At 43.0% G+C, this 26,801-nt stretch overlaps 1 protein-coding gene across 2 annotated transcripts in view; it reads right to left on the minus strand.

Annotated features, from left to right (window-relative positions):
* Positions 1–3,700: 3,700 nt before the first annotated feature.
* ercc6 (excision repair cross-complementation group 6) overlaps positions 3,701–26,801 on the minus strand; it is a 52,966-nt gene continuing 29,865 nt past the window's right edge. For both annotated transcript variants that reach the window (XM_029753345.1, XM_029753346.1), the window contains exons 11-24: positions 26,200–26,335; positions 22,383–22,556; positions 21,971–22,147; positions 20,684–20,800; positions 14,357–14,452; positions 12,945–13,163; positions 12,686–12,796; positions 12,170–12,289; positions 11,872–11,966; positions 8,512–8,657; positions 7,733–8,422; positions 7,193–7,361; positions 6,943–7,021; positions 3,701–4,744 (exon numbers count right to left, since the gene is read on the minus strand). In XM_029753345.1, coding sequence (XP_029609205.1) covers positions 4,292–4,744; positions 6,943–7,021; positions 7,193–7,361; positions 7,733–8,422; positions 8,512–8,657; positions 11,872–11,966; positions 12,170–12,289; positions 12,686–12,796; positions 12,945–13,163; positions 14,357–14,452; positions 20,684–20,800; positions 21,971–22,147; positions 22,383–22,556; positions 26,200–26,335 — 2,782 coding nt within the window. In that variant the 3' untranslated portion in view covers positions 3,701–4,291. The remainder of the gene's footprint in view (positions 4,745–6,942; positions 7,022–7,192; positions 7,362–7,732; positions 8,423–8,511; positions 8,658–11,871; positions 11,967–12,169; positions 12,290–12,685; positions 12,797–12,944; positions 13,164–14,356; positions 14,453–20,683; positions 20,801–21,970; positions 22,148–22,382; positions 22,557–26,199; positions 26,336–26,801) is intronic.

Consider the following 26,801-nt stretch of genomic DNA (forward strand, 5'->3'; position numbering starts at 1 on the left):
CCCTTGATACTCCCAAGAAAATGTATGAATGAACGCATCAACTTTTGTTTCAATATTAAATGTTCCAAGAGCAGCACAAATATTAATTTTGGAATATTGCAAAATCCGACCTCAATATAGTAATGTATAATACCACAAATATCCATTGTATTTCTAATATACACTGAGTGTACAAAACATTTGGAACACCTGCTCTTTCCATGACAGACTGATCAGGTGAAAGCTATGATCCCTTATTGATGTCACCTGTTAAATCCACTTCAAATCAATGTAGATGAATGGGAGGAGACAGGTTAAAAAAATGTTTAAGCCTCAAGACAATTGAGACCTGGATCGTATGTGTGCCATTCAGAGGGTGAATGGGCAAGACAAAATATTTAAGTGCTTTTGAACGCGGTATGTTAGTAGGTGCCAGGCGCACCAGCAACACTGCTGGGTTGTTCATGCTCAACAGTTTCCTGTGTGTATCAAGAATGGTCCACCACCCATAGGACATCCAGCCAATGGCAGGCCAGTGGTCTAAAACGGGTCATAAATGAAAGAGGACAAAAGAAGGTTGACATGAATTGTGCAGAGCAACAGACGGGCGGGCTACGGTTAGTCGACTGACAGTTCAATGCAACATTGGATCCCAAAGACCAATAAAAGAATGCACAACTCGTCGTACATTGATACGAATTGGGTACAACAGATGACGACCTTATAGAGTTGCGGCTGCAGTGGGCTAAGGGACAAAAACACTGGAGAATTGCATGGTCTGATGAATCCGGTTCCTGACGTTTCATGCTGATGGGAGGACTAGGGTATGGAGAAAACAACGAGTACATGCATCCATTATACCACGTGTCAACATTGCACACAATGGGCCCCTTGGTAAAAGTGGAGCAACATTTCAGGATATCTGAATCAGGTGTATCCCTTCATGGGAGCAGTGTATCCATTTTCAAATTGATTTTTTTCAGCACGATAATGCCCCATGCCACAAGGCTAGGATTGCATCCCTGTGGAATGCTTTTGACACCTTGTAGAGTCCATGTCCCGACGAATTGAGGTTGTTCTGAGGGCAAAAGGATGTGCAAGTCAATATTAGGAAGGTGTTCCAAATGTTTTGTACACTCCATGCATATTGTATTTTTCCCCAGAGTCAATCTCTGACTACTATCCTGCAAACAACACTAAGGATGACATCACTTTCCTATGGTAATGAAGAAACTTAATAAAAGCACACATTTCAAAACATTGCAAGGTGGATGGATACTCATTCAAAAGATATGACATTTTAATCAATGTCGATTTTAATTGTGCTTCAAATGCAAGAAAGAATTTATGGAATATTTGTTAAATGTTTAAAACATTATTTTAAGGCTACTTGAAAAATACAATGTTCAGACTGGTATGTTGACAATATTGGTCTTACAGTGAAAAAAACATTATTTGTGCTAATGTAAAAGTGGGATTGGGAGTACTCAGTAGGGTCTGTAGAATCTGTACGGTATAATTTCATGGGCAATGAATAATATGGAGTGTTGCTGGCCTTTTACTACACCCATTCCATAGGACACAACGCACATCGGCAGTCTTTTTTTCCCTCCAAGCCAATATGTAATTTATAGGCCTACTGTGTATTGCGTTGGGACTATTGGAATGGGTGGAGTAAAAGTGCTGGCTGGGTATGTAGACACAGTCCCCCAAGAAATAAAACCCTATTTAGATTCTACAGACCATATTGAGTAATCCCTACCCCACTTTTACAGTGGCATTGTAACTCATATGCTGTGTATTGAATTGCAGTGAATGGAGTGGGTGGAGTAAGGACTCACCAGCACTCTGTATTAAACCCATTGCTCAGCTCAATAGACCAACTTAAGTTGTGTAGACAAGTAATCCAATTACATATATTTGTATTTTACTAAGTGTATTTCTTTACGTATAGCTTTCAGCATACCAGTGCTGGTGTAAACTTTCTAAAGAAATGCTGGTATAAATACACTACATGGCCAAAAGTATGCTGGTCAAACATCTCATTCCAAAATCATGGGCATTAATATGGAGTTGTTCCCACCTTTGCTGCTATAACAGCCTCCACTCTTCTGGGGAGGCTTTCCACTAGATGTTGGAATATTGCTGCAGGGACTTGCTTTCATTCAGACACAAGAGTATTAGTGAGGTCGTGCACTGATGTTGGGCGATTAGGCCTGGCTCGCAGTCGGCGTTCCAATTCATCCAAAAGGTGTTCGATGGAGTTGAGGTCAGGGCTCAGTACAGGCCAGTCAAGTTCTTCCACACTGATCTCGACAATCCATTTCTGTATTGACTTCGCTTTGTGCACAGGGGCAGTCAAGAAACATTAATTCATTCCTTGTGCTGTTGAACTACTAAATGCAACGTAAATTGTACCGGTATAAGTACTTATCTATCAAGTGCAGTTGGGACAGTGGTCGTTTGTGAATGAATTAATGAATGTCCTCTATGTTGTTAGTGTATGCAATATGATGGACTGACTGGTTTAAATCTGTATGATGTGAGAATGTATGTGTATGTGATTATTTTAATGAAGGGGATGCCAAATAGAAATTTCCATCCTGGATGGACAATAACGTTTTATTCTATTCTATTGTCATGCTGAAACAGGAAAGGGCTTTCCCCAAACTGTTGCCACAAAGTAAAAAGCACAGAATCGTCTATGTCATTGCATGCAGTAGCGTTACGATTTCCCTTCACTGGAACTAAGGGGCCTATCCTGAACCATGAAAAACAGCCAAGGCCATTATTCCTCCTCCAGCAAACTTTAAAGTTGGCACTATGCATGCAGGCAGGTAGCGTTCTCAGCAAAGTCGCCTCTTCACTGTTGACGTTGAGACTGGTGTTTTGCGGGTACTATTTATTGAAGCTTCCAGTCGAGGACTTGTGAGGCATCGGTTTCTCAAACTAGACACTAATGTACTTGTCCTCTTGCACAGTTGTGCACCGGGGCCTCCCACTCTCTCTATTCTGGTTAGAGCCAGTTTGCACTGTTCTGTGAAGGGAGTAGTACACAGCGTTGTACGAGATCTTCAGTTTCTTGGCAATTTCTCCCATGGAATAGCCTTAATTTCTCAGAACAAGAATAGACTGACGAGTTTCAGAACAAAGCTCTTTGTTTCTGGCCTGTAATTGAACCCACAAATGCTGATGCTCCAGCTACTCAACTAGTCTAAAGGAGGCCAGTTGTATTGCTTCTTTAAATCAGAACAACAGTTTTCAGCTGGACTAACATAATTGCAAAAGGGTTTTCTAATGATCAATTAGCCTTTTAAATGCTAAACTTGGATTAGCTAACACAACATGCCATTGGAACACAGGAGTGATGGTTTCTGATAATGGGCCTATGTAGATATTCCATCAAATAAATCAGCCGTTTCCAGCTACAATAGTAATTAAACTGTATTTCTGTATTATTTTAATGTACAAAAAAATTTGCTTTTCTTTCAAAAACAAGGACATTTCTAAGTAACCCCAAACTTTTGAACGGTAGTGTACGTGTTCGTGAGAGATATTAGCGTGTAGCCCAAACTGTTCAGACGCTACAGACAGAAGGTGGCAGATCAGCTGTACTGACTTCAAAACGAGTCCCAAGACGCTTGTGGGGGTCGTAGAGCACAACATTGTGTTTGTGAGAGTTTCATCTTTCCATATGGGGGCCATTCAGACGCTACAGACATTTTCGTGAGAAGACTGATATTTTGGAATGTCTCATGGTTTGACAAACACAGCTCTAGCTCTGCCACCTTTCATCGCAGACAAGGAAGTGCGACATCGGCGGATTAAGACGTGAAAATCGTCTCTATGGGGTTAAAAATAAAAGTACGTCAAATGATCAAGACATTTTCTTAAAAGGTGGTTACAATGCTGTGAAAAACAGTTGTACTGCATATTCCCCAAGTTTAACATGTCTTTGTAGGGGGACTCTTATTTTGAATTAAAAGCATCTGCATAATTTCCTGCTGCCAGAATAACAGTAATCAATTTCTAGTTACAATGTCAGTTACATGTAAAATGTCTCAATTCAAGTAAATCCCAGGTATAAACAACAAAATAAAATAGACATTTTCATTAATAGCACCCCCCCAACCAAACTACTACAGTAACTCAGGTCCCCTTCTCCCTCGCTGTGTTCTCTTTCCTATCTCCTCGCCATCAGTCAAATGTTTTTTTGAGGCTCAAGTTCCTCTCCATCAACCCAGACTTCTCTGCCTCACCCTCACTACAAGTAGTCAGATGTGAGTCTCCTCTCCCCTTCTCCCTACTCCCATTATCTGTAGTCAGGTTTAAGTCTCCACGTCCCCTCCTGCCCCTTTGCCCTGTGGAAGTTACAGATGTTTCGGAGTAGTTCTCTGAAGACAGGGGTCTGGGTCTGGGTCAGTCTGGGGGTGAAGTGGTCCAGGACCTCCTTTGTGCTGGCCTGTCCATCCACAGCTCCCTGGAATGCCACAAAGTTTCTCAGCTCCACCAGGAGCTCATCGTGTTCCGTAGGGGGGGCAGGAGGGCCTGAGGGGATACGGGCACCCCCCTCTTCCTCTCCTCCTTCATCCCCTTCTCTCTGGGGCAGGCTGAGGTAGTTCCTAGCTTTCATGCGGGCCAGTAGAGTGGAGGAAGAGAGGGGGGCCGTAGTAGAGGAACAGCCTCCCACCTCTACCCCTTCTCCACTGAAGTGACCCCCCGGGATGGGTTTCCTTGCGATGGTTTTCTTGATGATGGCTGCGTCCTACACAGATAAAGCAGACACACTGGGTTACAACAGAGAACAGAATAACGAAGAACATGGAGAACAGAGAATATCTGACTATATGTTTCAGCAGGGTCATGTTCATTTGGCACCTAACAGAGGAAAACAGACCGAAACATGGAGGGACTACCTGGATGTGTCCAATAAGAAACACAAATTTCAATTTCCATTGAAACAGGTTATCTGCAGGTTCCATCAAGTTGAATTTAAGACTTTTTAAAGACCTGTTCAATGCCAATTGAAATGCAATTTAATACCAATTGAGGTCTGCGTGCGCTACAAACCTGCTAATATTCCCATATTTCTTCACACCGTCACTAATAGAAAAAAATGTGTAGGCTAATCATCTTCTAATGGCATTCACAGTGCTTTAATAAAAGAAGTGCAATAGACTACCGAGATGGTATTCAAATAACTTTTTTCATCTAGGCAGGAATGCATGACTCAAGATATTTTGATGTGCACTGCAACCTAATCCAGTGATTGTAATGCATTTTAGGTTGACAATTAGTCCATTGTTATATTTTACTGTTAAAATAGGTCTCTTATTTTTTGTTCAATAGAGATTAATTTTCCTACATCTTTACGTGCACTAATATCACAGATTAATATATTTGGTGTTAATTCACCTGGATAGGTGTAAAATAGAAACACATTAGCTAGATCACTACCTCGAAGTATACGTTTCACTGGAAGTAACCATGTTTTAATCTAACAGTAAAGTAATGATTAATTCCCTCCCAAAAACGTTGCTGTCACAGCCTAATACCCAATGTGCTCGCAGAGGCCGATGAGCTCGCAATGGACAATGCTAATTTTGTGTACTCCGTATCTCAGATCCATATCTCGGTTGTAAAATAGACAGCTGAGAAATAAAAAACAATATACCTGCACAAAGCTGAGAACATCCTCTCTTCAACTGTGACAAGTATTACCATGGCCTAAAACAAACTTTTTTGGATACCAGCCACTGTGGTTGGTAGATGAAAAAAAATCTAGCAGCAACTTTGATTTGTTTTTGGCATAATTACACAACACAAAAAAATGATGAGCATGCTTAGTAATGTTTCTAAAACAAGAAATGTATTACTAGTTACAAATAATGTGGTATATTGCTTGATTTAATGTAATATTCTGTGACCTGAGTATTTTAACAAAAATATCAGACAAAACATTTTAGCTGCCCCTTTAAGGTAACCTTGGTAACAGGGCTGCTGGAGTCATCACATGTTCCCATGATAATGTCACTAGTAAAGGCCAACAATGTCTCTTTTTGCTAGCAGCGAGAGCAAACTCAAACATTGAAAAGCAACCTAGCTTGTAAACAAAACAATGTAAATTGCCAAGAAACACGAGGACAAAGTCTCACTTTAGTAGACTTCAGAGTACATTAGACCAACTTTTATGCCTGTGCCCAATAATTCTAAAAACAAATTATTCAGCGCACAGTGCTCACAGCCCCCCAGACAGGCAGAGTTGCTGCACAAGGTGGGATAGCTATAACCTTGGATTCAGATTTCTTTGTGTATTAGTTGATATGAAACAAAATGGCAGAAATACTTTGAAAACAGCTACTGCAGCATTTATTTTGCTATAAAATCAGAACTCGCACTTTTTTTATTAAATGCTCACACTATAGAGCCCGGAGAGTTACCACACGCCAAGGTGGCTGGTGAATTCGACATACTTACCCACCAATGCCAAAATCTACCTGCATTTGTCAGATGTTAATTATATGCCCTGAATATTACACAGGATAGCCGTGTTTTTTTTTACAGCTAGAATCAGAACACTTTTTTTTCAAAATAAGTGCAGTGGAAAAGGCAGTAAAAAGTGGCTCGCTCATTATCACTGCAGCAGGTCCTGGCGAAACAGGCACATGGGCAGGGCAGACACTTTCATTAGAGGAATAATGAAGACAATGCACTATACTATACTGTTTATGGTGGCAACAATTAAGCAGCTGCACAACGTAGCGGAAACACAGTAGTCATCTCCAGTTACATTTTTTAAGACCATTGAAAACTGACATTAAGACATTTTAAAGGCCTTTCATTTAGCTAAATGAATTAAAAATACATTTTAAGGACCAGCAGACAGCCTGTGAAAAACATTTTATTTTGTGTGCCCTAATACAAATATGATTCTACCTCTGTGGTGTTGAGGTGTGTAGTTACCTTGCATTTGTCCTGAGCTGGGACAGCTGTAGCAGGAGGAGCAGACAGCAAAGGATTCTTCTTCTGACCAAACCTCTTCCTGTAGACACACAACCACCCACACACATATTCAACTACAATACCCATAATCCTCCACTCAATGTGGAAGTCTACAGTGATAGCCTGTGTGTGCTAGCTTGTGTATGGGCTAGGCTGTGTGTGTGTGTGTGTGTGTGTGTTACACACGTGTACACTCAGGCTGTGTGTGTACCTGGCTGGAGCTGGGGCAGGTTGGTTGTAGGGCAGTCTACAGTGTTGTCTGGAGACCTTCAGAGCTCTCAAAGCATCTTTAGCTACTCTGTTAGCTTCAGCTTCCACCAGGACAAAGTCTGGGTTAGACGCCTCCATGATGGAGTCATGCTGCATCACACTGTGTATACCTAGAGAGGAGAGACCGAGAGAAGAAGGTTAAAGTTGCACTGTGTAGCTTTACTTTCCCCTGTGATTGTAGGACAAAATCATTAACACAATTGTGGTTAAACACCACAAACAACACACACCCAAAAACACTGTTTGGTTCATGCTAGTTCATCTTCTACAGTTTAAATGAAGAGCTTCACCTTCAGTCCAACAAAACTTCACCTGGCAAATAATGCCTCATGTGCAGAGGTACCCGATTTCTTGAAACGCGTAAAGAAAAGTACGATAATACTTTATAATAACTTTCATGAATAAGCATTAAAGCGACATATAAACTACCAACAAAAAAGTATTTCATTACTTGTTAACATGTATTAACATAAAAACATACCCGACTTCTTGAAGAGTTTGGCCAGTACATAGTCGTCGCTCTGTCTCTGGTCCTGTTTATCCGGCTGCCCCTCGCGCTCCTCTTGTCCTTTGTAGCTCCTCTTCTTCACCAGGTAGGAGATGCGATGACCCTCGACCTTGGCCTGTTTCCCGTGTTTGTTTTTAGGTCCTTCTACTGTCGAGTCACAGTGCTTCCTCTTCTCCCGGTGTTTGTAGGGACTGGAGCCGGGTCCTTGAGAGTCTCTGTGCTTGTGTGGACTGTGTTTGTCTCGGTGTTTCTGTGTGCTGGGACTGACGGCGTTAGTGTGTGAATGTTTGTGGGGGTTTGGGCTGGTCACGGGTGAGTCTCTGTGTTTGTGGGGCAGAATGGAGTTTTGGTCTCTTTCTGGGTCTGTGAGTATATGAGCATTGCTTCCCTCCTCCCTAGAATGCTGTGTGTCACATTCTGTCTGGGACTGTCCAATAGGAATATCTGCCTCGCCCTGGTTGGCTTCCTGGCTGTCCTTCAGCCTGTTGTTCTTATTGAAAGAGATGTTACTGCAAAGGGTTGTGGTCATGTCCCCAGGCCTGGGCGATGGGGAAGGGATCGCTCCACCTCCAGTGGAGCCAACATTGTGATTTGTTACAGAGTGTCTATGGTTAGACCTTGGTCTGACTGGCTTCTTAGGAGCTTGGACATCAGAACCCGTACCTAGACAATGAGTGGAAATAAAAACGAGTGGAAACAAAAACAAACACAAAACCAATAGGAAAGACAGGCGGAACCACGTGTGTGTGTACCTGCAAATATAGCGCTGGTCTCAGTGCCCTGCGTCCCGTCAGGGTTAGATAAGGTAAACAGCTCGTAGATGTCGTTGGACTTGAAGAATCGTCGCTGTTTGGGGTCCTTCAGAACGCGGTTGGTCAGGAAGTGTTTGAAGATTTGCCTGAAGGGAAAAACACCAGAGGTGAATATTAACACAGTCTCTCCTGATGGTGTTGGGACAAGAATCTCAATAGTTCAGTTTATCATAGATGAAGAGCTACTTGAAACGTGGACACAGTAAAAGGTCCAGAAGTAATTGTAGTCCTGTGGTCGGTCAGCTGTTTGTTCACCCGCACACACAATTGCTAATAACCTATCCGAAATCTCCCAACTATATGTGACAAAGTGAAAATCTGAAGCCCCAACCCTAACCCGATAATATAGAAAATGCGCTGTAGGCTACAGTCAGATGGCAAATTTTTTTGACAGATTTAGATAGGTTACTGCTTATAATTTCTTACTTTTTGGTAGTCAACTTGTCTATAATTAGATACATGCAGCTTCTCTTCTGTCATTATATGTTGCCCTAGAAGACTACATAAACCCTTGCTCACCAGAACAATGTCATAAATCAATAGAATGAATGCTTCAATATAGTTGACATCGGTAAAGTTCTGTCATCTCTGCTTCTTTCACAGAGCAAAGAAATGTATAGACCAGGGAGAAAATGCAATAAAAATGTCAAAACTGGAAAGATTCTCTGTGCAAAATGTTTTGATATCATTTTGACCAGTTGTAAGGAAATATAAAGCTGTGAAAACGACCCAACATGTTTCTGATAAGATTTCAGTTTGGCTTGAATGCATATTTTATGTGGTTGACATACTGTCAGCTTTTATGATGCTGATGAAGATAGCACCTCTACAGATGGTATCTAACTGTGCATTTGCATTCTCTTAAGACCCTGACATTATTTATTTATCCACTCCTGTTCCTGAGTCAAAATTTTGCCAACATTTGGTGTATAATTTTACTGCAAGAAATGCTTCATTCTGCAGGAGTTAATATGTGAGAGGTTATAGATCTACAGTTAGTGTCCAGATTTCAGTGTCCATTTAACCCATCTGAATAGTAAGCTACAGTTCCCTTGACATGCCATAGGCCTATTTGAAGTCCCGTCTTGTGACTGTGGAATTTGTATAGTGCTCTCACGACGACACACATAACATAGCTGGCACTGCTATCAATATTTTTATTAACCACTTCACCAAATCTTTCCCAAACATTACTTTTCTGGCCCTCGCTTCTCTTTAATTTCAACTCTCCATTTAACATAAATTGTTAAATGTATGTTTTTCCACTTGATGAATTAAACTCAGACATTGTTCTTTCTGCCTAACTTTTCCCAGCAAGTGTTCTGTGCCACTAGGGGCTCTAAAACTACTGTTATACGACCAACAAGCACGCTTACAAGTCACTCCCTTGTGTTTCAGGACTTCGCCAACATCGCCAAGTTTACCACCTCCGGCACCGGCTTCATCAGAAAGTGCACCGATGACGTTGTCCCTACAGTAAAGGTCAGATGTTTACCCAACCAAAGGCCCTGGATTAACACTGAGACACATGTTAAACTAAAAGGACAGACACACTACACATAGGGCTATTGCAGCCAACGTAGCTAACCATGAGGCTAAGGAAGTAACCACGGTCACACGAAGTCCCACTACAACCTCCGTAGAACCACCAAACATGCAAAAAAGACAATACAGAAATAAGGTGGAATCCTATTGCACTGGCTCCAATGCTCAATGCATTGGGCAAGGATGAAAATGCATTACAGATTATAAAGGACAAACCAGCCAACCGTGAGCTACCCAACGATCCCACTCTACCAGATGAACTTAAAGCCTTTTATGTACTCTTCATTGACAATACCACAAGCATTGCATAAAGGCTCCCGCTGTTCCGGATTACTCGCTCTCCGAGGCTGACGTGAGTAAGACTTAAACGTGTCAACACTCATAAGGCCACTGAGCAAGACAGGGCGCATACTCAGGGCAGGAGCAGGCCAGCTGGCAAGTGTCGTAACGGACACTTTCAACCTCTCCCTGTTCCAGTCTGTAAATCTCCACATGCCTCAAAACGACCATCCACCGTTCCTGTTCCCAAGAAATCTAAAGTAACCTGCCACAATGACTACCACCCTATAGCACTCACATCTGTAATCATGAAATGCCTAGAAAGGCTGGTCATGACACATCCACACCATCACCCCAGACACCCTGGAGCCACTCCAGTTTGCATACCGCCTCAACAGATCCACAGACGATGCCATCTCAATTGCACTCCATACTGCCCTTCCCACTTCGACATGAAGGGAAAATCCTATGTGAGAATGCTGTTTATCGACTATAGCTTAGCGTTCAACACCATAGCCCCCTCCAAGATTGTCACCAAGCTTGGGACCCTGGGACTGAACACATCCCTCTGCAACTAGATCCTGTCTTGACTGGCTGCATCACTGCCTGGTATGGCAAATGCTCCACCCTTGTCTGCAAGGCCCTACAGAGGGTGGTGCGGACAGCCCAGCACATCACTGTGGACGAGCTCCCAGCCATTCAGGACATACACACCAAGCAGTATTTGAGGAAGCCCTTAAAAATTGCCAAAGACTCCAGCCACCCCTGCCAAAGACTGTTCTCTCTGCTTCCGTCCAACAGGCAGTACCAGAGTATCAGGTCTCGGACCAACAGGCTCCAAGAGAGCGAGAGCCTCTACCCCCACCATGGACTATATGCACTGACAATACGCACACTCACAGATTCTCAACCCACACACGCATACACTGACACTCACCACCAAGCACACACCCACCCACCCACCACTTACGCTGCTGCTATATTGTTTACTATTATTATTTATTCATCCTGCTACCAGTCACTTTCTCCTAATCCCTGCCTACATGTACATATCTACCTCAATTAATACAGTATACCTGCACATAAAATGTATTTCTCGTGTTTGTTTTTTTAGTTCTCCTATTCTGATATTGAATACTGCACTGTTGAGAAGGGTTTGCAAGTTAAGCATGTCACTGTACTTGTGCATGTGACAAATAAAACTTGAAACTAGAGAGTGGTTTCTTTGGGAAGTCCATATACGAAAATGTATGCATACAATACTGTAAATCGCTTTGGATGAAAGCATCTGCTAAAATGGCATATTATATAATAATGGTGCCTGAGAAAGTAAATGTTACCCTTCTTGATGCCTTTGGCAAAATGCAGCGAGCTCAGATCTATGCAAAGTCTGTATTTTAACCCCTCAGGAAGTGAGGGCTGTACCTCAGTGAATGGCTAGTGATATGAATAAAGTGTCCCTCCTTCCCTTCCTACCTGTGGTAGATCTTCTCCTCAATGGTCCCAGCGGTCAGTAGTCTATAGACAGTCACCTCCTTTTTCTGACCGATCCTCCAAGCTCGCTCTCGAGCCTAGAGGACAACAACACAGGGACATGGGGGTGAGAGTGTGATAAGAGTGTGTGAGTGTGTGTGTGTGTGATCCTCCACACACGTGCTCGAGCCTAGGGGACAACACAATAGCAGGAGATTCATGGTTAAGCAACGACTGACTGGTTACAGATATGTCTGTGTACCATGGAGTCTGTCGACCCTATGGTCAGTGGTGTGTGTACCTGTGTGTCAGTGCTAGGGTTCCAGTCGGGGTCATAGATGATGACTCTGTTAGCTCCGGTCAGGTTGACTCCCAGCCCCCCCACTCTGGTGGTCAACAAGAACACAAAGATAGACTTGTCCTGGAGAGGAGAGGAAAAATAGGATATAATGGTGATCAAAGCATATACAGAACTATTTCTTATACTACTTTTTTATCACTCGTCAGGACATGTCTGATCATGGGACCATATGCGAAGATACCTAAAGCCACTGGGCAGCAGGCTCGACAATAGGCTGTTTTCACACTAGTAATCTAACCCCCAGCGTTAAGATTTTTTACTGAAAGGTCTTTTCACACTACTGAGCCGAATCGAGACGATCCAAACCAAGCTATACTGAGCAGGCCTGGTTACGCGTCAACCATAGTTGCTGGAAGCATGCTGAAAAAGACAATGTGAAAAGAAAATATCTGAGCCAGCACAGTTTGGTTCAGGTCTGCAAGAAAGTGTGAAAAGGGTAGAATTGTAGACCCTTACTTCGTTGTATCGAGCGATGAGAGGCTGTCTGGAGGCGATGGTGGTGGTACCATCCATTTTCACATAGGTGTAGCCATTCTCCCTCACAAACACCTCCAATATCCCCAACATCTAGAGAGAGAGAGCGCGAGAGGGAGAGAGAGGAAGAAAGAGAGAATTGTGAATTAGGCCTAACGGGATTGTCAGATTAATATTCCATGGAACCTGAGAACCACCCAAATCAATGTCTCTGTCTCCCCCCTCCACAACACACGCATACCTGTCTGGACTGTGTGAACAGCAGGACTCTGTGTTGCTGTTTAAACCAAAGTCGGAGCAGTGATTCCACCACCATCAGTTTGCCGGAACGTTTCCAGAAGCCAAAGTGTTCCTCTTCAGTCAGTTGGTCCTCTGGTACACCCTTCAGGATCTTGGGACCCCCAGAGAACAGGTCCGGGTGGTTACACATCTTACGCAGTGCTATCAGGCCCGAGAACACCTGGAAATGAAGGATAAAAATACAATATCTAAATGTATTAATAAATAAAACAGTCACTGAACTAGGAGGCCAGTGTTCCCCAACTTTGTGGTAGAATTGTTTTATTTTTCAGTTGATGTGTCACAAGATAGTTCACAAAACTTAAGGATGATCATAGCACAAAAACATTTGGTAAACACAGCATTGATTGATTTTTTGTATCTACCTTGTTAGGATCTACAAAAAGCAGCAAGCTAGAAAAGAATATGCTTTTCAGTCAACAACATTACATTTGATTATATTTCCATGATCATATTGATGTTGGTCCCTTTAAACAAACACATTTTCAGACTAATTATTTCCATAAGGGTCCTAATGAATGATCCAACATAACTAATTCCCTGCAGAAGACAAAGGGTGTGTTGTGTGTTTGCAGTGCACTAGCCAAGTGCTGCATTAGTAATGTGGGTTAATGGATTCAGAGACCACATCAAGGAGAGGACTGACCACTGAGAGTGTGTGTGAGTGTGTGCGCGCACGCACAAGGAAATATAGAGCAGTGATGAAGAACGGTTGGTGTGTAAAAGCCTTTCCTCGGGTCAGAGATACACTCAAAAACCACTGTAGAGCATTCCTCTGACCAGGCATCAGTTATCATACCACTGACCTTACATATCCTAATGTGAATGACACACTGAGATAACATACAGGTCCCTATAGAAAGCTTTATGCATGCATCATGTCTAGCAAAACCCATAGAATGGCATATCTCGACATTATAGACCATCTCGGGTAGTACTCCAACGTTAGTGTTAAATAATGAATAAGGCCCATCTTATTCCTGGAAGAATAACCGGCTTAACTAGATACTCGTCTTTCAGTGGGATGCCAGAACGTGTATTTCCAATCCAGATCATAACTTGAGATTTATTAGCTTGATCCACCATCCTGACCACTGCACTTTTGTTTTCTGAAACAGAATGTAAGCACGCACGATCAGGATGGTTGAACGAAACATATTTATATGGGCCTTAAATGAAAATAAATCAGCCTGTGGTTACAGCACAATAATTTGTATAGACAGACAATTGACTTGACTGTTCAAAGCTAAAAGGTCAATCAAACATGTTGATAGATACAATTCTCTGATCAATAACAAAAGAGCCAGCTAAGAGGTAGATGAGAGGAAATGGCGAGGAGGGAGTAACACTCACCTGCATATCTCCATTCAGTATTTGGTAGACCTCTTTGGAGTCCAGATAGCTCTGATACACCTCACGCTGCTCCTCTGTTAGCCTGCAAAACAAAACCTGGAGAAACACAAATGCGCACGTATTAAGCCTTCACTTTAAAACCCCTTGATGAAACAAGTGTGTGAGCGGAAATCAAAGACAAGAGGTTTCAGCCTAGAGGCTCTGTCCCAAGGGAGACAATTAATGAACTGAACAAAATAGTGTGTGTGTGTGTGTGTGTGTGTGTGTGTATGTCGGGAAATTTGACCGGCAGCATTTGAATTTAAATGGACATTTGAGAAATTTACCAGACACACATGCATTGGGTGCGTTACCTGATTAAGGCGTCCACTCACGGTGCTCAGAATGACAGAAATCACATTTAGATGGGTATTCATCGTGTTTTTTCTTACCCGCTTTTTCTCCCCAATTTCGTGATATCCAATTGCAATCTTGTATCATCGCTGCAACTCCCCAACGGGATCAGGAGAGGCGAAGGTCGAGTCATGCATCCTCCAAAACATGACCCGCCAAGCCACGCTTCTTAAGACCCGCCCGCTTAACCCGGAAGCCAGCTGCACCAATGTGTCGGAGGAAACACCGTTCAACTGACAACCGAAGTCAACTTGCAGGCCAAACCTTCCCATAACCCAGTTGGGCCAATTGTGTGCCGCCTTATGGGACTCACGGTCACGGCTGGTTGCGAGATCGAATCCCAGGCTGTAGTGATGCAGCAATACTGTGATGCAGTGCCTTTGACCACTGCACCACTCAGGAGGCCCATGGTTATTAATCTTAACAGAATATGCAATGGCGCGCACTTCTTACCAAATTCCGATGTGCCCTTTGAAGATGTTGGAATAACTGCCACATTGTACTTTTCCTCAGCCAACAAGACGAGTAACGAACAGCAAAATCACTAGTCAATCTCCCATATTAGAGAAGTTCACCTATTCTATTGGTCAGCTTGTCCTTCTGTGCAAAAAAGAAATTGCCTATCCAAGTAGACTTTGCGACAATAGGAGGACGATAGATCCCAAATTCATATAACCAGTAAAAAAAATTATGTAAAAAGCAATAGGGCTGATCCAACAGATCAGAACATTTAGTTTAAAACATTGATAAACAATTATTTCTTCACATTATAAGAGCAGCAATTCGCACAATGCAGTAGGCTACACGGGAATGTTCGTTCCATAATGCAATTAGCGGAAAACCTATCATCAAAAGCGCACCACACATGCGAGCGGTTTCATGTGACAGATGAAAATATCCGTTCAAAATTTTGAAAGAAAGGAGTTCTAAAGATGCAACAACTAGCATGTTGCTAATATTAGGTTATTATATATATATATATATATATTATAATATTAGGTTGCTAATATGACTAGGCTTGTGCCCTTGGATACTGGACAATAAAAGCAAGTTGATTTGAAAACAAATAAACGTCCCATTTTCAGGACCCTGTCTGTCAAAGATAATTCAGAAAAATTCAAATAACTTCACAGATCTTCATTGTAAAGGGTTTAAACACTGTTTCCCATGCTTGTTCAATGAACCATAAACAATTAATGAACATGCACCTGTGGAACGGTCGTTAAGACACTAACAGCTTACAGACAGTAGGCAATTAAGGTTACAGTTATGAAAACTAAGGACACTAAAGAGGCCTATCTACTGACTCTGAAAAACACCAAAAGAAAGATGCCCAGGGTCCCTGCTCATCTGCGTGAATGTGCCTTAGGCACTCTGCAAGGACGTATGAGGACTGCAGATGTGGCCAGGGCAATAAATTGCAATGTCCGTACCGTGAGACGCCTAAGACAGCGCTACAGGGAGACAGGACGGGCAGCTGATTGTCCTCGCAGTGGCAGACCACGTGTAACAACATCGGCACAGGATCGGTACATCCGAAAATCACACCTGCGGGACAGGTACAGGATGGCAACAACAACTGCCCGAGATCCACCAGGAATGCACAATCCCTCCATCAGTACTCAGACTGTCCGCAATAGGCTGAGAGAGGCTGGACTGAGGGCTTGTAGGCCTGTTGTAAGGCAGGTCCTCACCAGACATCACCAGCAACAATGGTCGCCCATGGGCACAAACCCACCGTTGCTGGACCAGACAGGACTGGCAAAAAGTGCTCTTCACTGACGAGTCGCGGTTTTGTCTCACCAGGGGTGATGGTCAGATTTGCAATTATCGTCGAAGGAATGAGCGTTACACCGAGGCCTGTACTCTGGAGCGGGATCGATTTGGAGGTGGAGGGTCCGTCATGGTCTGGGGCGTGTCACAGCATCATCGGACTGAGCTTGTTGTCATTGCAGGCGATCTCAACGCTGTGCGTTTACAGGGACCACATCCTCCTCCCTTCCTGCAGGCTCATCCTGACATGACCCTCCAGCATGACAATGCCACCAGCCATACTGCTTGTTCTGTGCGTGATTTCCTGCAAGACAGGAATGTCAGTGTTCTGCCATGGCCAGCGAAGAGCCCGGATCTCAATTCCATTGAGCACGTCTGGGACCTGTTGGATCGGAGGGTGAGGGCTAGGGCCATTCCCCCCAGAAATGTCCGGGAACTTGCAGGTGCCTTGGTGGAAGAGTGGGGTAACATTTCATAGCAAGAACTGGCATATCTGGTGCAGTCCATGAGGAGGAGATGCACTGCAGTACTTAATGTAGCTGGTGGCCACACCAGATACTGACTGTTACTTTAGATTTTGACCCCCCCTTTGTTCAGGGAGACATTATTTCATTTCTGTTAGTCACATGTCTGTGGAACTTGTTCAGTTGATGTCTCAGCTGTTGAATCTTGTTATTTTCATACAAATATTTACACATGTTAAGTTTGCTAAAAATAAATGCAGTTGACAGTGAGAGGACGTTTCTTTTTTTGCTGAGTTTCGAACATGAGAGAAAAAGCCAACTGGTTTCAATAACATATGGAAGTCATTATAAAATAATTGCCTCCAAGTTTCAATGGTCAGATTTTATTTTGAACCAAGGTAAGACATGCCTCATAATATAAAGTAAAACGTTCAGGTTTCACACCATTTTCAAAATACTGCCTCCAGGTTAAATCAAAGTGCTGTGTGACACGCTGAAGCCTGCATACTATTGCTTATATGCACTTGAAAGGTGAATGGGAAGCGCACTACAATTACCAGTTGAGAAATACAAATAGTATAAACACACAATTGCATTTAGATTTGTAACGGAATGATTGGGCTTATAAAAGCACATATTTCAGTCCAGCAGCATTGAATGAGATTTTGAGAAGCTGTCTGGCAGATTTTCCGCTCATAGGCTCTGTATCTGTATTTTTCTCCAAGACAATTGGCCAGCGGCAGTTTTATTTATCAACTAAAACATTATTTATTACAATAAAAATTGGCTAAAATCCGGCCAACGGAAACACTGGTGTATGTGTGTGAGATCCAACCAGGTATTAGCTAGCCACCCTAATGAATACCTGCTCCTCTAGTCAACGGAGAAACGAGTGATTACACTAATGAACAGTGTGCACAGGTGCTGTAGCACAGCCAGTACTATTCACAAGGAGCCAGTCAGGATAGAGAAAAAGGCTGAGGGAGGGCGGGTGGTGTTGTAATTCATTGGGAGAAGCCCTGAGTAAAATAGATACACATATACAGTTGAAGTCGGAAGTTTACATACACCTTAGCCAAATACATTTAAACTCGGTTTTCCACAATTTAGATGTAGAAATTCCCTGTCTAGGTCAGTTAGGATCACCACTTTATTTAAAAAATGTGAAATGTCAGAATAATAGTAGAGAGGAGGATTTATTTCAGCTTTTATATCTTTCATCAAATTCCCAGTGGGTCAGAAGTTTACATACACTCAATTAATATTTGGTAGCATTGCCTTTAAATTGTTTAACTTGGGTCAAACGTTTCGGGTAGCCTTCCACAAGCTTCCCACAATAAGTTGGGTGAATTTTGGCCCATTCTTCCTGACAGAGCTGGTGTAACTGAGTCAGGTTTGTAGGCCTCCTTGCTCGCACACGCTTTTTCAGTTCTACACACAAATATGCTAGAGGATTGAGGTCAGGGCTTCGTGATGGCCACTCCAGTACCTTGACTTTGTTGTCCTTAAGCCATTTTGTCACAACTTTGGAAGTATTCTTGGGGTCATTGTCCATTTGGAAGACCCATTTGCGACCAAACTTTAGCTTCCTCACTGATGTCTTGAGATGTTGCTTCAATATATCCACATAATTTTCCTTTCTCATGATGCCATCTATTTTGTGAAGTGCACCAGTCCCTCCTGCAGCAAAGCACCCCCACAACATGATGCTGCCACCCCAGTGCTTCACGGTTGGGATGGTGTTCTTCGGCTTGCAAGCCTCTCCCTTTCTCCTCCAAACATAATGTTGGTCATTATGGCCAAAATGTTCGATTTTTGTTTCATCAGACCAGAGGACATTTCTCCAAAAACTATGATCTTTGTCCCCATGTGCAGTGGCAAACCGTAGTCTGGCTTTTTTATGGTGGTTTTGGAGCAGTAGCTTCTTCCTTGCTGAGCGGCCTTTCAGGTTATGTCGATATCCACAGTAAAACGAGTCCTATATAGATACTTTGTACCCGTTTCCTCCAGCATCTTCACAAGGTCCTTTGCTGTTGTTCTGGGATTGATTTGCACTTTTCGCACCAAAGTACATTCATCTCTAGGAGACAGAACGAGTCTCCTTCCTGAGCGGTATGACAGCTGAGTGGTCCCATGGTGTTTATACTTGCGTACTATTGTTTGTACAGATGAACGTGGTACCTTCAGGCGTTTGGAAACTGCTCCCAAGGATGAACCAGACTTGTGGAGGTCTACACATTTTTTTCTGAGGTCTTGGCTGATTTCTTTTGATTTTCCCATGATGTCAAGCAAAGAGGCACTGAGTTTGAAGGTAGGCCTTGAAATACATCCACAGGTACACCTCCAATTGACTCAAATGATGTCAATTAGCCTATCAGAAGCTTCTAAAGCCATGACGTCATTTTCTGGAATTTTCCAAGCTGTTTAAAGGCACAGTCAACTTAGTGTATGTAAACTTCTGACCCACTGGAATTGTGATAGAAGTGAAATAATCTGTCTGTAAACAATTGTTGGAAAAATGGTCTGTGTCATGCACAAAGTAGATGTCCTAACCGACTTGCCAAAACTATAGTTTGTTAATAAGAAATTTGTGGAGTGGTTGAAAAGCTAATTTTAATGACTCCAACCTAAGTGTATGTAAAGCTATGACTTCAACTGTATAAAACCTCTGGTAAACCCCAAGATGAACCCATTAAAACTAACAACGGTCGTCAAAATTGAGAAGGTAAAAAACACATTCTGATAAATTGTAACAGCTGCATAATGAAGTAAGACAACTGTAAAAACCCATCAAATATCGACTGTATTATTACACGTAGACAATTGTATAATGAGAAAAAGAAAATAAATGGAATCTCGAAATTTTTGGGGGAATTCAGGTATTCAATTGAATGTCAAATATAAAAATGTTCTTATTTGTAACCGTACATGCCAACGTTATTAATCCATATATTGCGCTTTGTTTTCATTATCATCTAAACAAACATCAACAATTTTCTAAATCGGCAAAGGGGAACACTTACTGGAAAGAGACCGTTTTCTATTCTCTCATCACGTACTGTACTTGCCCATCTAGATATCGACTTTGAAAAACACGTGGGTCAAAACCATGTTGTTCTGTGTCTACAATTTGTGATGGTACCTCCGTCCTTTTTTCCCTCCGATCGTGGAAAGTCCAGCAGAAAAGGTGGTTTTGCACAGGTATGAATATTGTCAGTTTCTATTTTGAAAGCAATCGGTGAAGTCACAGTTAGTTGTCAAATGTATTATCCCCTTCTCACACACAGCCAAATAATGGTTAAGAAGGATGTATTCTCAGGTGGGCGTGGCTTGAGCCTTGCTATTAAAATGGCGCACAGGAACATGGACAGTCACCGCGAAAACAGCGCTAACTACGGGTTCAGTTACGGCGGGCGGACAGCGCCGATCTAGACGCGGCACGCCCGATACAACTCATAATGGGCACATTTTACATACCTGTGGTTCGTTGAGGTTTGCTTGGCATTGTGCAGGAACAGGTCTGCAGTGTGATACTGCCTTGTTCTTTATGCTATTATTCTTATTTCCCTTTCCTCAAGAACGTAGAATTGTAAACTGTAAAAAGAATTGCAAAAAGACTACAGCCTCTTTTGTTATCCGCTACATGAGGGACAGAAAGGCGACGAGAAGGAGGAGAGGGACTGAAAGAGACGCGCACCTGTTCATTCTTGTCAGGTAAAGAGAGGTTGGCCTTCACGTCAGCCTTCATCCGTCTGAGCAGGTAAGGGTTAATGGTATCCCTCAGAACACACGCACACTTATACGCTGTCTGGACCTAGAAAAACAAAGACACACACACACACACAACAATTCAAGACATGCACAATTTTACACAGTCTGGACCTATAACAACCAAGACGCACAACAAACAATTACAACAAATGACAACAAAGACACCAACACAATGGTTCAACAGCCCCTTGGGTAAACATACATGACACACACACGCGCCTTCTGAAGGGTCAGATGAACAAACACTTGACTACGACACCTATAATGCTATAATGGAACATTTGTCCTGGGGCATGTTTTGTCGTTTAGCCCCCCCCCACATCCCTCTATCCACTCCTCCCTCTCAGCAGATTGGGCCATTAAACATTGATCAGAGTGCTTATGGTGGTCTCTAGAGGGGGACCTCTCTCCCTTTCATCAGCTGCCTATAGTGTGTGATCCAGTAAACGGCCTCAGCCCAGGGTCACGATTTAACCCTTTAACCGTTTGTTGACCATTCATTCATCAGTCATCCACCTCACTGGGGGGGGTGAGATCAGACGGACAGCCAGCAGGGGGCAAAAAGTGTTACAGCTGCAGGGCACTATATAACACAGAGCTAGAAAGGAGAGGGAGGAAGGAAGGGAGAAAGAGAGAGAGAAAGATAGGACTATGGAAAGAAAGAGCGAGGGAGAGCGAGATGAGGGAGGGGAGACGGAAGATGGACACAGATGGGGGGGTTAGAGAGAAAGACAGGAGCGAGAAAGGGAAAGGGGGGGAGCTATAGAGAGAAAGAGCGCTTTGCCCGCTCATCATTTAATAACTTCAATAATTAGTAAAGGTTTTTTATTATCGACAGCGGAAACATGGATGGCCATCTAAAAGCAGCTAAATAATTAAATCCAGTCAATGTGTGTGTGTTACCTCTAGAGCCAGTTAAATAATTAAATCCAGTCGGTGAGTTATTAATGACTGGACACTAATGACTGAGGATCATCGTTTAGCAGCTCACCGCCTCTTTCTCTGTCCATCCCTTCTCACGCCCCCCCCCTTTCGTCCACCCTCTACCTCCCTCTCTTTCCCCTCTATCCATCCCCTCCATGTGAATACAAATGTGAATCAAATCCTGAGGTCAAATCCTGAGAAATGACCTTTTAACAACTGTAAGATCAACTCCCTGCTTCCGAAAATGACGAGAGCTTCTTTGATGCCAAATTGTGTGTCTGTGCGTTACCTGTACAGGTGAAGCGTTGCTGTATCCCCCCATGGTGATGGGTACAGAGAACTGTTCCATAAAAATAGGCAGCGTGCCCAGCTTGCCAGGGAAGACAAAGTCAAATAGACTCCACAGCTCCTTCAGATTGTTCTGCATAGGACTGCCAGATAGAATGAACCTATGAGGAGTACGGAACTAGAGATGGAGAAAGGGAGTGAAAGAGTGAGTGATGAGGAGAGAGGTAGAGAGAGGTGGGTGTGTGTGAGAGGGAGAAAAAGAGGGTGAGATAGAGGAGAGAGCAAGCGGGTAAAGGGAAGAAAAATCTTGATTAGCAGCTTGGCTGGATCAAAACACTATACTACATACTTATACTGTAGCTATCCAGGACCAGGAGTGCTGACCAATGGTTTATTGAGCTGTGTGAGCGTACCTGTTTGCAGGCAGTGGTAACTCCAGCGTGAGGGTTGCGGATCTTGTGTCCCTCGTCCAGTATAACGTAGTGCCAGCCGTCGTATCTCTGCAGGGTCTCCTGCATGATCCTCACGGCTGAATACGACGTTATCAAGACACCATGACATGCTGCCATCTCTGATATCAACTTCTCCTAGAGAGAGAAAGTCAGCCCCCGCATCACTCTCCAGTGCCCAAATGACTCTCCGCCACATGGAGTACCCACGCACTTTCAACATTTAGATAATAATCCATTTCACCTTTTCATTGAGTTAACGATGGTGGATTGGTTGAATTCCAGTTAAGTATAGAAAAGTATCGTCCAACCCATCAGGTATCTCACTGCACCCTCATATGCCATGTCTTGAAATATGCAGACAGATTAAAATTACAATGTAATACTTCTGACATTCACTAACTTTTGGACTTTATAGCATTCCAAGGCATGGATTATTGAGTCATTGTTAGTTGTACTGTAGAATGAGAATATTGTCACGTGTAAATTTGAGTTTATTAAGCGTACATTTTCATTAACTGTAATTGTGTTATGTTCCAAAATTCCCATCTTGCGCCAATGTAAGTTCTTTTTAAGTCTTGGTTCCAGTAGTTTATATTTTTTTTCTAAGAGATTGTCAGTTGTATAGGCTCTCTATAAGGTTTGGTATATCTTACCCATCACATGAATATCCTATTCTGACTCAAATAGGGTTCCCACAAGATTGGAAAGGGGGATACCTAGTCAAAATGTCCAACAATCTATTCAACTGAAATGTGTCTTCCGCATTTAACCCAACCCCTATGAATCGGAGAGGTGCGGGGGGGCTGCCTTAATCGACATCCATGTTTTTGGCTCTAATGTTGGAAAATATATAAAATCGACATTTCTTGATATTAAACTTTTGAAAATATCTACATTGGTCAGTCCAAAATTGCTTTTTAAATTCTGTCATGGAAATACATGTATTTCCTACTACCAAGTCATTAAAGGTTTCTGTGCCTTTAGTTTTCCATGTAGACCAATTTATCTGTGAGTTCTGAAAAGCTATACAAGGATTGCTCCATAGTGGTGTTTTTAGGGAGGGATATTGGTTCTTGAAGAATACGTTTCAGTTTCTTCCATTATTGTTATAGTGTTCTTAACTATGAAGTTGTTAATGTGCTTAGCTTTATACTTTGAAAATGAACACGTAAAAATATTCTGGGGATGAGCATCCTCTATATGTACCCAGTGTTCCTCTTTAGTGCATTTAAATAAACTGAGCAAAAATGGCCCGCCCTAGCCCTCACCCTCTAATCCAACAGGTCCCAGATGTGCTCGATGGGATCCGGGCTCTTCGCTGGCCATGGCAGAACACTGACATTCCTGTCTTGTAGGAAATCACGCACAGAACAAGCAGTATGGCTGGTGGCATTGTCATGCTGGAGGGTCATGCCAGGATGAACTTGCAGGAAGGGTACCACATGAGAGAGGAGAATGTCTTCCCTGTAACGCACAGCGTTGAGATTTGCCTGCAATGACAACAAGCTCAGTCCGATGATGCTGTGACACACCGACCCAGACCATGACGGACCCTCCACCTCCAAATCGATCCCCTCCAGAGTACAGGCCTCGGTGTAAAGTTCATTCCTTCGACGATAAACGCGAATCCGACCATCACCCCTGGTGAGACAAAACCGCGACTCGTCAGTGAAGAGCACTTTTTGCCAGTCCTGTCTGGTCCAGCGACGGTGGGTTTGTGCCCATAGGCAACGTTGTTGCCTGATGTCTGGTGAGGACCTGCCTTACAACAGGCCTACAAGCCCTCAGTCCAGCCTCTCTCAGCCTATTGCGGACAGTCTGAGCACCGATGGAGGGATTGTGCATTCCTGGTGTAACTCAGGCAGTTGTTGTTGCCATCCTGTACCTGTCCAGCAGGTGTGATGTTCGGATATACCGATCCTGTGCAGGTGTTGTTACACGTGGTCTGGCACCGTGAGGACGATCAGCTGCCCGTCCTGTCTCCCTGTAGCGCCGTCTTAAGCATCTCACAGTACAGACATTGCTATTTATTGCCCTGGCCATATCTGCAGTCATCATGCCTCCTTGCAGCATTCCTAAGGCACGTTTACGCAGATGAGCAGGGACCCTGGGCATCTTTCTTTTGGGGTTTTTCCAGAGTCAGTAGAAAGGCCTCTTTAGTGTCCTAGGTTTTCATAACTGTGATCTTAATTGCCTACCATCTGTAAGCTGTTAGTGTCTTAACGACCGTTCCACAGGTGCATGTTCATTAATTGTTTATGGTTCATTGAACAAGCATAGGAAACAGTGTTTAAACCCTTTACAATGAAGATATTTGGAATTTTCCAAATTATCTTTGAAAGACAGGGTCCTAAAAAAGGGACGTTTCTTTTTTTGCTGAGTGTACATGTCGCAAGTAAAAGCCCTTGGTGGCGTGTTGATACAATTCCAAGTCTGGAAGGTTAAAACCACCCTCAGACTTACATGCTGGGCAAACCAGACGTGCGTGTGTGCGCCTGTCTGAGTGCGCACGTTGATTTTGTTCAGCCACACCAGAAGCGATCAGGACACGCAGATTGAAATATCAAAACAAACTCTGAACCAATTATAATAATTTGTGGACAGGTCAAATTTGCATTAAACATTTATGACAATTTAGCTAGCTTGCTGTTGCTAGCTAATCTGTCCTGGGATATAAACATTGGGTTATTTTACCTGAAATACACAAGGTCTACTCCGAACATTAATTCAGATAAAACGGTAAACCGAATTTGTTTCTCATCATCGCTCCTCCTTCCTACAGGCTTCTTTTTCTTCTTTGGACTTGATATGGCGGTTGGCAACCAACTTTACAGGGCATTACTACAACCGACTTGAGTGTGGACGTCAGTTCATCTTTCAATCACCCACGTGGGTATATGCTTCTAAAAACCAATGAGATTTGAGAGGCAGGACTTGCAGCGCGTTGAGTGTCACAAATAGAACCAACTTCTATTTTTGCGCGCTGGCCACGCAGACGCTCGCTGTCTCACGGGAGCAGTGTGGGTGCAATGATTGAATAACATGTATGTGTCCATTTATTTTGCGACGCGAGCGGTGTGGTCAGCATGTTAGGAAGATATAAAACGTAACTTTTTATTCAGTGACTTTTATTTGCCCTTTAAAAGGAATGTATTCGGTGGGGTAAATTGGTACCACAGAGAATAAAAATAAAAATGTATTGTGTAGAACAGATATGCTTGTCTTTCAGGAAGAACAGGGAATTGTGTCAGCTCTACTCATTACATTTCTATCATTGAGAACATGTCACCTCACTGAACTCCAGTCCTCACATCGCCAGCTGATGGCGACGTTATATTTCTCAGTACCATAGAGACTGGTTAATTAAAAGTGCATGTGGAGTATGTAGCTCTTCACTATTAAAGAAGGGGGAGGCATGAGGAGCCAACTCTGCATAAACAGGTATTTGGTGTCCCCCCAAAGGAAACCCCTTAAAAAAAAAAATTGCACCCTCAGAGGGGTTGGCTTAAATGCGGAAGACACATTTCAGTTGAATGCATTCAGTTGTACAACTGCCTACAGTAGGTATCCCCCCACCCCCCCAGCCCAACCTGCATCACCCATTAATCACTGTGTCACACCCACACAACTTGCTGGGTGCGATCTACAGCGTAAAGTAATTAATATCTACTAGTGTACCACTAATTAATTTACATCTCCCTCAGAGCGGAATCCTCCACAAAATGCTGACAGGAGAAAAGATACAGCACAAGTAAACACCTGAATACACACCCCCTACCTTTGTTTGGGTGAAGGATCCCGTGTCGTGTAGGACAGCCACTCTGAATGGGGGCCACCAGGTGTGAAACTCACTGACCCACTGGTGCATGACTGTAGCTGGACAAACTATCACTGTAGGACCTAGTCCTTGGTACCTGGAACACACACACACACACACACACACACACACACACACACACACACACGCGTAAAGTTCAGGGTTTGTGTTTCAGTCAGGCTGCTGGCATGTTATGGTTCATTCACACGGTGTTTATACAGACATAAATAGCCAAATTAGGGCTGTGACAGTCTTGGAAAATGAGGTTACGGTAGTTGGCCAAGCCAATGTACACGGTCACCGACATAACAGTTCAGGTTCGTACACTTGTTACATGGACATGCAGCTTAATAAAACCCATTTGAAACAAGCAATTAACACTTTTTTATTATCATGGCATTTTATTCTTATTATTCAGGTTATTACAAATACAGAAACGCCAAGATGGAGGATCTGTTGCATATTGACAACAGATCAATCGGAAGTTAACATACAGTCGGAAGTTAACATACACATTAGCCAAAAGCATTTAAACTCAGATTTTCACAATTCCTGACATTTAA

This window comes from Salmo trutta, chromosome 5 (assembly GCF_901001165.1).
Source record: "Salmo trutta chromosome 5, fSalTru1.1, whole genome shotgun sequence".
In the NCBI taxonomy this organism is placed as follows: Eukaryota; Metazoa; Chordata; class Actinopteri; order Salmoniformes; family Salmonidae; genus Salmo; species Salmo trutta.